At 31.7% G+C, this 14733-nt stretch overlaps 2 protein-coding genes across 2 annotated transcripts in view; both read right to left on the bottom strand.

The window, feature by feature from the left end:
- The window catches only part of LOC134262716 (adhesion G protein-coupled receptor L3-like), a 60818-nt gene that overhangs the window by 11677 nt on the left and 34408 nt on the right, over positions 1–14733 (bottom strand). The window lies entirely within an intron of this gene.
- LOC134262703 (lactose-binding lectin l-2-like) lies at positions 941–6619 on the bottom strand. Its single transcript, XM_062745068.1, has 5 exons — positions 6573–6619; positions 6280–6453; positions 6056–6169; positions 1751–1870; positions 941–1041 (listed from the first exon to the last, which is right to left on the bottom strand). Exons 1-5 carry the CDS (start codon positions 6592–6594, stop codon positions 941–943), a joined length of 531 nt encoding a protein of 176 aa, XP_062601052.1. The 5' UTR covers positions 6595–6619.

Below are 14733 nucleotides of genomic sequence, written 5' to 3'. Positions count from 1 at the left end.
AATAGTGTAATTTTCTTTTCAAAAATGATCGCTGAATGACAAAATTATGTGGCAAGTCATGAGAAAAAATACTGTAAATATAAGAAACGAATTTACTTTTTGAGAATCCACGAGGTGATTAAACTACAACGCTTTCCAGTTGACACCTGAATGAAATATGCAGGCGTGAAGCGTCGAAGTTCATGTCTTCATGAATTTTCAGAAATAACATTCATTGCTTAAATAAATGAAATACAAATACCGTCCTCATAAGTGATATATTCGACATCTTCGAAACATTTAGGATTTTATCTAGCATGTCTATGGAACTGTCGAAATCCTCCGGCGTTTGGTCGTTGTTTAATGATATGTCTTGCAATTTGCGAAGTACATAATTAATCGTCCGTTCTGTTTCCGTACTTGATAGATTTCCTTGAAGTGCGGATTCAACCTAGGAAAGAATCATTTCACATCAAAGTTAGTAATTCGATTCTTTTATAAATGTGATTAACTGTAGAACAATAAGAATGGAATATCTGATGGTTTTATGGTGAATGTAATAATCATCGCACGAGTTGTGTTAAAATCATCATAAACCACAAATTATTTGGAGAATATTTTTCAATTAAGTTTATTCAAATCTCTTGTTCAAGGCAAAAGTAATTTACGTTCTTGTTAAATATGATACAGTCGTTTTATACCATATCCTTAATGTTGTCTAAAACCGGCACACAATCCATGTGTAGTGTTTCTTGAGACATGTCCTCACAATATACAGACGTTGTACCTGTATAAAAAGTCAGAGCTTTTCACAACAAAAAAAGTTGACCAAAAAGAATATGTCGATGAAAAATTCTAATTAAGAAAAACTGTCAGTACCTGTAACTTTTAAAGAAAACGCATAAATATTGAGTTTTTTACAACATAGATGTAAGTATTCTTCTTAAAAATTGAAAAGTAATTATTCATCATATGCATTACCATGTTGGTTTTCAGATGATCCTTCGTGCAGAGTAGTTTTATCACGTGTGCTTAATAAAGCTGATTCTGTTGTCAAAGTCACTAAAATCAAAACAGAGTTTGTTTAAAAACTGGATTCCATGCAACTGGATCTTTCACCTTACATTGCCATTACAATGTGTTTATTGAAAATACGAGTAAAGTCATGTAATTGTTTTTTTTCAATTATCAAGTGTTAAAGCAATTTATAAATATTCTAAGAAAAGGGAATAATGATATATTTTAACATCAACACCGCAGTTAGATTGTATTCGTCAGTTTGTACATTTGTTTTGTGTCGGAAGGCGGGGGTGGTGGTGTCTTTTTCACGGTATAAATACATTTTAGAAACATTCTTATTCCTGTTCTTCATTATGTAACCACGATATCGATGAATTTTTATTATAACTTTTCAATCATTCTGGCAAATAATGAATAACATTTGTATATTAACTTAATATTGATTTATAAGGGCTGTAAGTATTTTTTTTCTTCTTCTTTTCTGGTTCAGGAGATCAAATTTGTGTGATTGATTAAGTTTTTATCCCATCACGAAAGCTTTAAAAATGTAAAAAAAAATTAATATCAAAATTTTAAAAATAAAAATATATAAAAAATTAATATCAAAATTTTAAAAAGAAAGAGTGAATATATACTAAAATGCCTTGATTATTAATATTTTATATATTTACATACTCATAGGTATCTTTCGAAACTAAAGAAAAAAGACAGTAATATTTTTAATCTAAAGAATGGAAAGAAAAATACCTACATGTTGTCTGACAAACAAAACCACTAAGAACATCACAAGAGATGTCGTTCCAGTAGTGAACTCCCCCAATCAACTTGAAGTGTAAGCAATTTTCTTTTCCTTGAGCATTATTGGGTTCACCTGATGAAGAGAGACATAATAAGTTAATTATGGAGGCATCAAAATCAAGAGAAAAACAAAATCAGGGGCATTTGCATCTTTTATATGCTCACAACAACGTTGGGGAATATGGTTGTCGTGTGTTTTCGTTTGTTTATGGTTGAATTAATGTTAAGGTTGTGTGAAGCGGAGGCCACGTGCATCGGGATCTATATTAAGTTGTGTTTTTCTTCATATATAAGCTCTATGAAATGGGATGCTCCGCTTTGCTGTACAGTAAAACGTCTGAAAATCACCCCTTCCTTTTAAACAAGCATCGTCTAAAAATCTTCCGACTTTTTAACCATTAGCATAGACATTTCATCCTTTTTTAAAGAATGAATTCCTTCAAAACTTTCTACGCTTGAAAATTAGACCACATATCTTTTTCTAAAGCAAGAAACATAGAGAATTTCAGCTCAGTATACCAATTTGATTTATAGAAATCACGAACAGTTTCAAGCTTAAATGTCCATTCAAACAAAACACATACACGGACCTCTACAACATCAGAGATTGGATCAGATTTAAAGTAGGAATGACCACTTTTTCATGTAGTTGCAAGGATAAATATAACTTTGAAGGACCGGATAAGGGATAGAGACTAGACAGAAGACTTAACCAATAAAATCATTTTTTAAATAAACAAGTTTGATGATATTATTAAAATTGCAATTGTTTTTTTAAAATGTTTAACTTGAAAGTGATAAATCAAATCTTTATTTTATAATTTTTGCTAAAATTCATCCTCAAAGTTTGCATACAAATACACATTTTTTGATTTTCAAAGAAAGTTATGGGGCAAAGAACCGTAGAAATATAACTGTATGATATAACTTTCGAATCCTTTCGACAAATTCTTGAAGTCCACTAAGTCAATGGTCATATCACAAACAAGATTTTAATGCCCATCTTCATCAGGACTTGTGAAGCAAATTGGTTAGTGTGCTAATGAAATAAATAACAAATTTCGGCCTTCATAGAATATGATCACGTGACAGACCCACTTCACTTCCCAAAGAAGTTTATAAGCTTGTTAATTATTACTTATAAATACATTTGAGGTGGGCAAATAAAAATATATGGATATAAATATTGCACTAATCAGTTGTTGTAGATTTCCGACAAAAGTACGCAAGGAATAAATCGGCTTGAATGGCGGTTACGCTTCGAATTCACAAGGCTAAGGATTTTTTTTTCGAAGGGATTACTGTGTTAAAGCCTACTTGTGATCAGTAATAGTGAACAGATTCTTGTCTGGGAATATTTTTTTATTTGTGGAAATTGATAATCAGTGATGAAATGACACAAGAAGCACGTCCGAAGAATGATGATAAATAGTTGGAGGAATTTCGGTCCCATGAGAGGGATGGATGGATCCAATGGATGGAGACACGATGGATGGAGCCAATTAATTTGCAATCAAGCATTAAATTTGATCAAAACATTCAAAATACGATTTCAGTGGAAAAAGGCATTTATGATGTAAACACGGAGACACTGGCAACATATAACATTGAACTACGACAGTGCCGTGTCTGTCAGCTTTTAGTGGCGTGATTGCAATGCTTTGATATTTTCCAACAGATTCACACACTTCATGAAAAAAATATAGTTTTAGCCTATATCATGAAGATTTAACATAACGTCTACCAAAAAATATCTACCGAGACTGTACAGCTGACAAAAGTGAACAAGGGCTATAGGTTCTGTCGGTATATTATGCACATAGGTTAAATCGATCGCCAAACAATGTATGAAATACTTATTTACGTTGTAAATAAAATAATTATTTTACTTGCTTAATATATTGTTCATTTTTTATACATGAAAAGCAAGAGGAGCAAGTCATTTTTATATGATGTTATGTGCCGGTAGATATTATATTGCGCCTTGTTATTCGGCCATATACATGTATTGACCTCGGACCTCCGACAAACGTCATACAGAATTGAAGATACTTGCTCTCTGTATGTTTATATAATGGAAAAATACCACAAATGTATATATTAATTTTAGAAGAGAATGCTTAACAAACAAGTTGATGAAACAAGAATTTCAGCTGTCATCATTTCGTAAGTTCTATGATCAATACAATGACCTTGTCAGCAAATGAATTTTATTATTGAGTCAAATACTAAATGATGTTTTTCACACCGATTGTTAGTCCATAATTTATAAACTGAATTGACGACGGCTTTTTCCGTTATTTCCTGATCATGACGAGTAGCACACGGCGGATGTGACAGGTCGACAGGGGATGCTAATAGTCTTCCATGGCAACTGATCACATCTCCGATGTTTTGGAGGTCCGTGTTTGCTCTGCTCCTATTTTGTATTGTTTAATGGATTTTTTATCTTGAATACTGTTCTTATCTCCATATTTAACTACTCAGGAATATTTTGCTAGGGTTCGAACCTAATAAAAACACATTATTTTTTCAAAGTTATATATACCTTTTGGTATAATTTCCTTCATCTTTGATTATTTTGTGCTATTTAGGAATGAAGGATATGGAGATAACGAACAGTATTCCATTTCAAAGTCCATAAAACAATACAAAATAAGAGCAGAGCAAACACGGACCTCCGAGACATCAGAGGTTTTATCGGGTGCCATGGAGGATTGAGCATTCCCTGCTGACCGGTCACACCCGCCGTGTGCTCCTTGTCATGATCAGGAAATAAAGATATAATAATTAAGAATTTCTAAAATGAAAACAAATGGAAATATAGACCTTGAGAAGTTATTTACTTCTGCTTTGTAATTTGATCAGTCAAAATTTGTTTTTGTGGATGAAATTACGATCAAGTTAGGACAAAACATGCCAATATAAGTATTATGAGCTTTTCAAATACGTTAGATGTAATTCTAATTTATCGAGGAAGAAAAACAAATATTTCAGCAAATATATGCCAAGTAGGGTCGTATCTTACATGTAAATCCATCTTCCTGCTTCATAACAATAAGGAAAATATGGAACTCTTTTCTGAGAATGTTCTCATTAAGTATTCATAGTAAAACTGTCAAAATTATGTTAAATAGTTTAAGTGCCTTATTGGAGTTTTATGGCGCCATATGTTATCGATTATACCAAAAATGAAAAAAAAATGTTATAATTAAAAACGTAACGTACATTTTCGAAGAAATTATAAATTAATGACAAAAGGTATATGCTTTAGAGAGCACGAAAGATATGCACTTAAAAAATATAAACAAAGGAAATATGTTTTGTTAGAGAGCACGAAAGATACACCTGCACTTGTGTAAATAATGACAAGCGCGACTGTTGAAAGCCTTGTTTCATCACCTTTTTATGTAAACTCGTTGCAGAAATTGCTCATACATAGCTCATATTTTATGTATCGAATAAATTGAGATATAAGGTGATAAGTTTATATAGCTACATCAGTTTCAGCATAAGTAATGGACAAAAAAGTTAAAATATTTTTAAAAAATAAATTATATGCAAACCACACACTCACTGCGATTATCGTTTCGACATAAGAATGAAAGTAACTGTTGTTAACTGATAAAAAATTGTTAATATACACGTATTTAATTGTCGACCTTATATATAAGATTTTGTCATTAATTTGATACAAAAATAATATATGGTTGATCTAAAAAAAACATATACATGCATTTAAATTGTCAACCAGAAACTCAATTATCGTTTAAACATCTACATCAAGGAAATTTGTGTAAACAATTAAAATGCTTTTTTTTAAATAAATTTGTAAACAACCATGCAATGCAATGAAAAAGTCAGTAGACTTATATAAGGTCATTAATATAAATAATACATGTATCTATACACGTATTAAGTAAATCAACGCATAAACATTAAGTTAACCAAAAAATACCATAGACAATATTAAAAACGCAGATTTGTCGCTTTTTTGTACAGATATATAACAATTCCAAAAAGTTATTTTGATTCATTCATTTACCAGGATTAACATATTTTTAAAACATCAACTGAAGCACGAGTCAATGGTTTTCTTGGAAAACTTCTAGAAAGAACCACGATATAATGCATTAAAAAAGTAACAGTATATAATTTAAAAAACCGAAACACTTTTTTTAAAACCAAATAAAAACATCGTCTTTCGTTTTTTATGATTTATAGTAAATAGCTTGTGAATTAATAGAAATTATAAAACCTGAAGCCCAGTATGTTGGCTGGGTTATTGGAGTCCCATCTATCCATGTCCAAAGTCCAGAGGAGGACTTATTATCTCCAATATAATAGGGGCCGTCACTTTCTTTAGGGGTACCTAAAATTAAAGATCACTTCAAAATATTTCTGGCTCTACTTCGAAGAACTCGATTGAATATTGAATGTCCTCATCTCATATTATTGTTGTTTTTTTTTTATTTTACTCACTGGAAATACAGTTTTCTTCGATTCTTGACTGAACTGTAGCTAAGGTTCCATTGGCCATTTCACATCGCCTAGCTGCCTCATACCAATTAACTTTCTGTTCTTCAAACATATAAGCAACGTCATTTTCTGAACACGTTTCCCATGAGCAGAAGACATCAGAGATGGAAAATATACCTGTAAATAAATTACAGAAAGAAAATCACAGGAGAGAGAGAGAGAGAGAGAGAGAGAGAGAGAGAGAGAGAGAGAGAGAGAGAGAGAGAGAGAGAGATCTAATAAAGGAGAATACAAACCAATCAAAATAAAATACATCATATGTTAGTTTTTCATCATGATCCTTAGAAATAACATTTTCCTGGCATTCGATGCAATGAATGAATAATTTACTACGTAGAAATAAATTATATTTACTTGCATTAACATTTTATCAAACATTGGGCTTTCTTTTCTTCCGCATTTTTATTAAATCATTGTTTATCAAGCTGTTAAATGATAATAAATTTGCAGTGACACAACTTTTAAAAGCTATTCTCGTAACCACTCAAACTTCGTTGCCACGCAGGGTCATTGATTAGATGAAGCTTTATTCAGTCTTGGAACTTGAAATAAAATGTTGTTGCTATGTATCTTGGTTGTCATGGTAACAACTGGAAAAAATTGAAAAATTGAGTTTTCCAGTTTTTTAAAATATCTATTGAGCCTTGATAAAAAACTATGAAAAGCCTACAAACCATTATAACAAACACATGACACCTTGTTGCCATTTATCCTGTAAAGAAATTGTTTAGAATATATCTCAAAGTATGTGGTAACCAAGGGTAACCAGGTAACCAAGGTTGCATTTGGAATACATTTAAAATGCTGAATTTTGCTAAAAAATGCTCATTTTTTACTAGGTAATACTTCATTAATCTCGACCAACAAGTTAAGGTTTTTGTTTGTTTAATTGTTGTTTAACGTTTCTCTCTCTCTCTCTCTCTCTCTCTCTCTCGAATTTTTTACTCATATGGAAACACCACCGCTTGCCGATGAGGAACAACAAATTTTGTCCTTTTCTCCTCAGTCAGAGCCATTGAGCAAGGGGGGACCTTTTCCATGCCAACATACACTGCGACACGATACCTCGGTTTATGCCGAATCATCCGAAAGACCGGTCTCCACGTCCCACAGTGGGATTCGAACGTGCAACGTAAGATTAACTCCTTACTTTGCTACTCTAGAGCCACGCGGGCGACAAAAAACTTTTGAAAAACAATGAATATGTTTGTCTATAATGTTTAGGTATAAGCAATATCACTCTTTAAAAACTATCTTTTTTTTTTGCTATGTTAACAACGTGTTACCAAGCAAAATTAGTAACAAAGATTGGGTTAATGCTAATGTCTTGAGGAAAATCGAGAAAAATTGTAGATTGACAAATATGCATCTTTTCGACCTACCAACATCATAAGAAAACTTAAGAATAATTGATACTTTGCGATATAACAAAGAACACAACGTACAAGTGGTTAAAGTGAAAATGTTTGGCTACTTTAATTAAGAATTGATTTGCCATTAAATCAAGAATCATACATGACACATTAGATAGAGATTATCTGGTAGAACTAAAGTTGAATATTGTTTATAGATAAAATTTGATGAAGAAAACCCACACTGTTGTTATAGTTACCAGGAAGTGAAAATGTTCGATTTTGAAAACTTTATATCAATATTAAACCCTATGTGCCGGTGTAACGTCGAATTTTGACCCGGGTTGAAAATTGACCCCGGGTCATTTTTCAACGTTGAATAATGAGGCCAAAGGTGTTGAATTTAGACCCTAGTCCGTTGAAAACTGAGCCGGGTCGTGGAATTTTGATCATGAAACCGGTTCAAAATTCAACAGCTTAAAAACACATATTTATGACATTGTTTTCACAACTGTGATTTAATTCATAGGCGTTGGTACAGGGGAGGGAAGTTTTCTTTAGGCTTTTTCAAGTGTAGTAAAACCAGATATTGGATCCCCCCCCCCCCCCTGGGATTTTCGGTTTTGGACTACTAGATTGGACAATGGAATTTTTTTCTTGTCAATATTTTTTAGATATGAATTTTTCTTTCTTTTTCAATTAGCCCCCCCCCCCCCCGGCCCCGCACTTTCAATTGGCTTCCGACACCAACGTAATCAATGCACACTTAATTCTGTAATTCAGTTATATTCTTAGAATGAAATATTTTGAAAAATATCTTAGATTTCAAAGTTACGTGTAGTTTAATATTGCAATATTTCGTGTAATATTTATTTAAAAAGAAGTATACATTTGACATTTGTATATGTAAATCCTGAATATTAGTAAACATAGTTAAACACATTATACAATTTAGTTCATAAATTTGTTTATTTATACTATTTTTTTGCTAACAACACTTTATTTTAGTTTTAAAATTCCTAATATTAGTCCAAGGGGCATAACTCTGTGCATCGTACCCAAAACAGAACTTGTCATACTAAATTTGATTTCAATGTGCATGTGCAAATACTAGTCCAAGGGGCATTTGTCAAAAATTGCGATCGTACCCAAAACAGAACTTGACCTAGATATTAAAGTGATATATCTGTATACTAAATTTGATTTCAGTTGGAAATGGTGAGAGTTTAACGCATGATGCACGTGCTTATTTAGTTATGCACAACATTAATAACTTATAATGTCCAACTTGAAAAACGGATTTTTTTATATATACTATTATAGTAAAGAGATACTGATACATCCCTTAAAACAACTTCCAAGTTCAAAAAATGTTCAAACTCTTATAGATTGGGTCAATATTCAACAGGGTCTATTTTCAACTCGTTGAAGTCATCGGGGATAAGAAAAAAATATCAAACTGTTGAAAACTGACTCCGGGTATAAATTCAACGACTTTTGGTCTCAATTTTCAACGTTGAAAAAACACCCCTGGTTCAATATTCAACGTTGAAAAATGAACCCCAGGTCAATTTTCAACTGGGGTCAATATTCAACGTTACACCGGCTCCTTGCATTCAGATAGAGATTGGATGATAGTCAAAATTAAAAGTCATGTAAGTTATTCATGAAAATGAAAAAAAGAAGAGTTTTGGTTATCTGCATTGAAGGGTCATATATTTAAGAAATCAAAATATATTTCAAATTTTTAAGCATATATTTTCTGCTTATGTCTATAACAACGTTCTATTTAAAGAATTTGATTTGATTTTTTTTAAATGGGAAAATTAGGACCATACCAGCACCTTTAAAATTTGATCATCAGTTATTTAGAGATGTACCTTTTGAAATGATATGATCAAATTTAAACGTACATGGTATATAATCTTTGGCAACAATTGCCAAGCAATAAGAAAGGTAATTTGTCATAGGCTTACGTTTCAAAACTCTTGTATCTATTATTTGGTCACATTTCATGCTATAATTTTTTTATGTGTATGACTTTATAAATTTCAATGAATATTTTTTTCTCACTTTCTTACTTTGTTTCCATAGTAACGTATGTAATAGTTGATTCACCAAACACGTTTATTATGCATTTAAAGTATCAATCCTTCAACCTTTTGAAACAGTCATAGCGAATTGTTTGCTTTGCCGCAAATTTTAACTATGCAGCTATAAACAAAAAAGATGCCATTTTTCAAGCTTCCAGACATGTTGCCATGGTAATCACAATACATAGCAACCAATTTTGCTTGATGTAAGTTAAGGGTATCACAGACTTTCATCATAGAGAGCCTATAAAAAATTCAAGTCATTACAGAGAATGGCTCTTTAAACTTACTCACGCTTTTCTTCATTTGATCGGTATCAATTTTAAAACTTAAGATCAGTTGTTCTGTTAACAAAAATTCATTTAGCATAGCTCATTGAATTTTGCTTGGAAATTTAAAAAAAAATGTGATTTTTGAATAAAGTGTCTTTTAGGGAGTGTAGTTTTTGTTTTAGTGTAATGGGCATGCTTAAAACAAATGTAAAAAAAATATTTTACCACCTATGCAATTATTACATATAAGAAAAGAGCTTTTACCTGCGTTTTACAAAGCATCCATTGAAGGGAAAACATGTTAAATTTATAGGAAATGTTGAAAAGGTGAGAAAAAATCAATAAATAATATTAAGGTTTGCGTTTGCTTTAATCAAACTTTGTATTGTTTTTATTAGCTGAGCTAGGCCGAATGCTCAAGTGAGCTTTTGTGATCAAACTTTATCCGTTGTCTGTCGTTGATGTCGGCGTCGTTGTCGCTGTCGTGAACTTTTCACATTTTCATCTTCTTCTCACGAACCACTAAGCCAGTTTCGATCAAACTTGGAAAAAGGGAATTCAAATTTGTTCAAATGAAGTTTCATACCCTCTTTTAAAGGGGGATAATTATGAATTAGTGAAAAATGTATTGCATCTTTTAAAAATCTTCTCAAGAACCACTGGGCCAGGAATAATGAAAACCATGTGGAAGTATCGTCGGGTAGTGTAAATTCAAGTCCGTTCAAATCATGACCCCAGGGATAGGGTGTGGCCATGAATGGGGATAAAAGTTTAATATAGTAATACATAGGGAAAATCTTTAAAATTCTTCTTCTCAAGAATCACTGGGCCAGGAATGATAAAAATCACGTGGAAGAATTATCAGGTAGTGTAGACTCAAGTAAGTTCAATTCATGACCCCCAGCTGTAGGGTGTGGCCATGATTGGGGGTCAAAGTTCAGCATAGTCATACATAGGGAAAACTTTAAAGATCTTCTAATCAAGAACCAATGCAAATAATGCCCAACCAGGAGAATATAGAGGAGCAATAAAAGTTGAATATAGTGATACAAAGAAATATTAAGGCTATATCAATAAAATTTTTCATCTTATAAACAGCAAAGCCATTATGTATCATATTTATTCAAATATCCGTAGGACGTGTAGATTTAACTTTGTTAAAGACCCCCCTCTCCTGAACCCACTTTTATATTTCAACTTTTCAATACTGCACTGATTTTTACTTTTACCTAGCCAGTTGCTCAGGTGAGCGATCTGGCCCCTGGGTTTTTTGTTTACATTTGAGAAGGATATGGAGATAAAGAACAGTATTCAATATGAAAGTCTATAAAACAATACAAAATAGGAACAGAGCAAACACGGACCTCCGAAACATCAGAGGTGAGATCAGGTGCCATGGAGGAGTGAGCATCCCCTGTTGACCGGTCACACCCGCCGTGTCCTACTTGTCATAATCGGGAAATAACGGAAAAAATCCGTCGTCAATTCAGTGTATAAATAATGGACTAACAATTTGTATGAAAAACGTCTGTCAGCATTTGACTCAATGATAAATTGGATTTGCTGACAAGGTCATTGTATCGACCATAGAACTTACGAAATGATGACTTTAAACAAGACTGCTGATAATCTTGTTTCGTCAACTTGCATTGCTTCTCAATAATTTACCTCTTTTTAGAAACTGTTCATACTTAGAGCATGCTCTTCGGTATCGAATCAAGTGAGATAAATATACACTCCGTATGCAGGTGAGGAATGTATATTGCTGCATAAGGGAAGTTGACGATAGAAAAAGTGAAAGTCATCACGTTTGTCATATAGCTTGGTTGAGCTTAGTTTCTGTTCATTATCTAATTATTCGGTTTACACATATGTCTTTGTTTGTAAAGCGCTTTGAGTAGCAATTATGCTCGAAAAGCGTTATATAAAAACAATCATTATTATTATGATATTATTATTATTATATGTACCATATAATCATCAGTAACATTTTTAAACAAGCTGCATGCATCTGAAAGTTGTTATTACACTCTCTTAAGATGACAATTAGCATTTTTATCAATAAGTTAAGTTTTAATTATATGATCGATTTATGTATATAAAATGGAAAAATTAGTTTAATTAAATTAAAGATGAAGGTTCTGGAGATAACAAACAGTATTCAATATCAAAGTCCATAAAACAATACAAAATAGGACAGAGCAAACACGGGGCTCCAAAACGTCAGAGGTAGAATCATAAGCCATGGAGGAGTGAGCATTCCCTGCCGACCGGTCGCACCTGCTGTGTGCTCCTTGTCATGGTTGATTGGGAAATAACGGAAAAATCCGTTATCAATTTAGTGTATAAATAATGGTCTAAAAATTAGTATGAAAAACGTTAGTCAGCATTTGAATCGATGATAATTGCTGACAAGTCCATTGTATCGACCACAGAACTTACAAAATGATGACTGTAAACGAGAGTGCTGAAATTCTAGTTTCATCAGCTTATTTGTCAATAATGAATCTCGTTTTAAAGTGGGCAAGAATGCCTATTCCTTCAAAGCACATGACCCAGCCTTTGTTGATTCCACGTGACTATATCTTCGTGAGATAGATAACATACAAACAACAAAAGTGTAGCATTAAACTTTATTAATATGAACTAAGCGGGAAAATGCGGAAATTGAATTCAAAAATGTATTTAAAGTAACAGCTGCATTACATAATCATAAGAGCATTATTGTGATAACAATATTTTTCACTTGAATGCATTGATACATAAAGTACTGATCTTGAGCTAGTATTCTGGAGAAGCTGACCTTTTAGCTTTTAATAGCACAGTCAAAACAAATGCAAAATCAAATGTTTAATATCAAACAAGGAATACGTATTTATCAATTATTGCCGAATCCTATTAATATATGTACAATGTGTAGAATATGAAAATAATTCATTTAAATAAATGTGAAATCTGAAACAGAAATGTACTATTATGTCTGACCATTACGTGATGAAACAAGCATATAAAAGAAATGATAATTTAATGATAAATCAATTATATTAGGCACTTTCAATAATATCCAAAGTTCTCAGAACATGTCTTGATTGTTCGTCAGGGATCTTCAAAAAACTGTAGTGACACTTTTTCTTCTTGTGTACGAAACTCCCTGAAGTTTTATTTTTTCAAAGAAGTTTTAGTTATGAAATGATTTTTTTTTAAAAATGAGTATCTTGAATACAACCAGATTAAACCATATAACATTATACAAAATTTCTTTTATTTCTTTCTCATTTCTAACTTGAAGTAAAAGTTTTGGAAACAATGAAATTTAATGCTTAAAAATTAGTGATTTTCATTTTGATTGAATTTTATATTTATGTAAATTGTTAGGAGATGCTTCCTCCTCCATGGCACCTGATCTTACATCTGTTATTTTCTATGTTATTTTCCATTCCATTAATTGTTTCAATACACTTTCGAGATTAATTACTGTAACAGTTGGTTATTCGTATATGCCATTAAAACAGAATAAAATACCTGAATGAGATCCTCTTCTTTTTGTTTAATGAATGATTCTCCTCCAACAGTTTGAATCTTTAATATCGCAGAGAAAAACATTATAAGTCCAGTTTACTTTCTTATTTTAGGCATTTTCTCACGATTTTATCCCTACTACATGTTAATGTTTGTTTTTTTTGGTCTCACAATGTAAATGTTTGCACAATTGATCTTAAGGATAAATAATAATGCATTGCAATATTTTTTCTTATATCTGAATGTAAATAAATTTTTGAAATACTTTTGTTTGCCAATTACGTTGTTGTTTCACATAAAATTTAATTAAAAAGGAGCATTTGATATGAATGAAAAAATAAATGTAAATCACATTTTTACTTCTTAATATACACAAAAACTAACCCTACACGCTGATGAAAACTCCTTCGTGTTCAGAGTCATCGTATTGCTGCTCAATAGTGAATAAAACCTGCTTCTCCAGCTTTCTGAACCTTCTATGTGTATGCGTTCGCTTAGCAACTCTCTGATCTGTAGAATTATATGGTATATTTTTAAATCTTTCGTATTAATAAAGTAGAACATAAACTGGTTCAAGTAATTGTCTTTGTTTTACAAAAATATCTAAGTCCTGGAGATGCTTTTAAATTAATTTTTGACATTGAAATTAAAAGATAACTTCGAAGAAAAACATTAAATTCTGAATTTTATGCAGTTTTTACCTTTTTGTTCAGAAGACATTTGGAGATGAAAATAAAAAGCCCCTGAAGAGGAGATTACATAATCAAGTTATTATTTCTTACATAATCTTTGATTGGTTGATAAATGTATTGAAGAAGGATTGAAACAAAAAAAATATATACTGAATACCTGAAAGGAGTTTAACAAGGAGAAAATATACTGAAAGACGATCACATCATCATTAATGGACAAGAGACCAAATAACCACGTGACACACAGAATAGGTAACAGGGTACAGATAGCTTTATTCCAGCTCTGAAACCATTCCAGTAATTTACATGACATTTTATTTATCATAAAAAAATATCTACATTAGAAAAAAATTCCCGGAAATATACCATATTCTATTTGAAAGCATTATTCTTACCTTGATATATATGCAAATAATATTAAAATTGATTATTTAAAAGCTATATTTTCAGCAAATCCTGGATTTGTATT

Source organism: Saccostrea cucullata, unplaced genomic scaffold, assembly GCF_032062105.1.
Source record: "Saccostrea cucullata isolate Sc308-1 unplaced genomic scaffold, CSIRO_AGI_Scuc_v1 ctg5040, whole genome shotgun sequence".
In the NCBI taxonomy this organism is placed as follows: Eukaryota; Metazoa; Mollusca; class Bivalvia; order Ostreida; family Ostreidae; genus Saccostrea; species Saccostrea cuccullata.
Note: the sequence above shows the minus strand (reverse complement) of the source record. Positions and strands in the feature narration are given on the sequence as shown.